The sequence below is a fragment of the Nyctereutes procyonoides genome, unplaced genomic scaffold (assembly GCF_905146905.1).
Source record: "Nyctereutes procyonoides isolate TBG_1078 unplaced genomic scaffold, NYPRO_anot_genome, whole genome shotgun sequence".
Taxonomy (NCBI): Eukaryota; Metazoa; Chordata; class Mammalia; order Carnivora; family Canidae; genus Nyctereutes; species Nyctereutes procyonoides.
The window spans coordinates 79,803,635-79,805,849 of NW_026575140.1; the positions used below are offsets into that span (position 1 = coordinate 79,803,635).

The window sequence follows — 2,215 nt, forward strand, 5'->3', positions numbered from 1 at the left end:
CTAAGCAAGATAAGTCAGTCAGAGAAACACAAATACCACATGATTTCACTCATGTTTGGAATTTAAGAAACAAAATGAACAAGGAAAGGGGGAAAAAAGAGAGAAAGAGACAAATCAAGAAATAGACTCTTAACTGTAGAGAACAAACTGGTGGTTACCAGAAGGAAATGTGGGGAGATGGGTGAAATAAATTATGGGGATTAAGAAATGAACTTATTGTGATGAACACAAGGTGAGATATGGAACTGTTGAAGCACTATATTGTACACGTGAAACTAATCCAACACTTTATGTTAACTAACTGAAATTAAAATAAAAATTTTGGGGGATCCCTGGGTGGCTCAGCAGTTTAGCACCTGCTGTTGGCCCAGGGCATGATCCTGGAGTCCCAGGATCGAGTCCTGTGTAGGGCTCACTGCATGGAGCCTGCTTCTCCTTCTGCCTGTGTCTCTGCCTCTCTTTCTCTGTGTCTCTCATGAATAAATAAATAAAATCTTAAAAACAAACAAATAAATAAATACTTTTTAAATGAAAAAATGTAATATTAAAAAGTTATTTTTAAAAAACTATTTTTTGAGAAGTTATATAAATTACTATAAACAGAATCAGATTTAATTTGCTAAAATAACATACTTTCAAAATGAAATCTGCACTCAATAAAACAAGAAAATGTGGCAGAAAGGAAAACAATGTAGACTAGAAATCTCAAGGGTCTGAATCCTAGTCCCCCTTGTGGAACCATTTAGGTGTATCGCCCTGGAAAACATACGCAATATTTCTAAGTCTCCAATGCCTAGTAAATAAGGAAACTAAATAAAATGATTTATAAGCCCCATACAAGATTAAATGATTTGTGTTTACAGAAAAAAGTTCATAAAACAACCTTGGAATAGCCGAGGTGGGTCAAGAGATAAAGAAAATAGATATGCATTAAACATTCATTGAAACATAAAGATTGAAAATTCTTTCTGTACAGAAAAGAAAAAAACTGGAATTTGGATCCGTCGTTGAAAGCATACACACTAATAAAGCATTGTATCTCCTTCAAATACTACTGTCTCAAGAAAATATTTTTCTTTCCAAGGTTTTTCTCAAGGTAACTTTGACATCCTTGTTCCTCAAACTGTAGATCAGTGGGTTTAACATGGGCACCACAATGGTGTAGAACAAAGAGAACACTTTCCCTTGGTTAAGGGGCAAAATAGAAGGTGGTTTGAGATACACAAAAGCACCAGAACCAAAGAAAAGAGAAACCACAATTATGTGAGAGCTGCACGTACTGAAAGCTTTGGACCTGCCCTCAGTGGAGTGAATATGGAGAATGCTGGAGAGAATCAGAGCATAAGAGATGAAGATGGTGACAATGGGTATTCCAATGTCCATGGCCACACATACAAAGACCACCAGCTCATGCACATAGGTGCTGTTGCAGGAGAGCTCAAGGAGAGGAAAGATGTCACACATAAAATGATTGACAAGATTGTCAGCACAGAAAGTCAGACTTGCTATGCTTCCCATGTGGACCATGGCCCCTGAAAACCCCATCACATAGACACCCAACAAAAGAAATAAACAGACCTGAGGAGACATGGTGAGGGTGTACACCAATGGTTTGCAGATGGCAACATAGCGGTCATATGCCATTGCTGACAGGAGGAAGGACTCAGAAATGACGAAGAAGCAGAAGAAAAAGAGTTGAGTCATACACTCTGCATACAAGATGATGTTCTTCGAGACAAAGCTCTTCAGCATTTTGGGGGTGATGGTAGTGGAGTAACAGAAATCTACTAAGGACAGATTGAAGAGGAAAAAGTACATGGGGGTGTGTAGGCGAGAATTCAACCCAATCAGGGTTATTAGGCCCAGGTTCCCCAGCAGAGTGACCATGTAGAAACCTAGAAACAGCAAGAAGAGAGGGATCTGGAGTCCCGGCTGGTCTGTTAAGCCTGTGAGGATAAACTCTGTCACAGAAGAGTTCTTAGCTGCCATTCTCCTCTTGGGGATGGGTGGAGGGAGGGCAGTCTGGAGAAAAGAAAAGACAACCAGTTAGAGGGAAAGAAACACCAGCACTCTCTCAGTATCCATCCCCCATTCTGGAAGATGGAATGCACAGAGAGAGATTTGAATGTTAGTATGGCAGGAAGGTTTTATTGTTTGCTGTGGATCCATTTTTACAGCCCAAATGACTTCAACTTCCAGAGAGAACAGTTAGAGG

At 39.6% G+C, this 2,215-nt stretch overlaps 1 protein-coding gene across 1 annotated transcript; it reads right to left on the reverse strand.

The window, feature by feature from the left end:
- Window positions 1-1,059: 1,059 nt before the first annotated feature.
- LOC129497538 (olfactory receptor 8B12) lies at window positions 1,060-1,989 on the reverse strand. Its single transcript, XM_055306479.1, has one exon. It carries the CDS (start codon window positions 1,987-1,989, stop codon window positions 1,060-1,062), a length of 930 nt encoding a protein of 309 aa, XP_055162454.1.
- Between the last annotated feature and the right edge of the window lie 226 nt (window positions 1,990-2,215).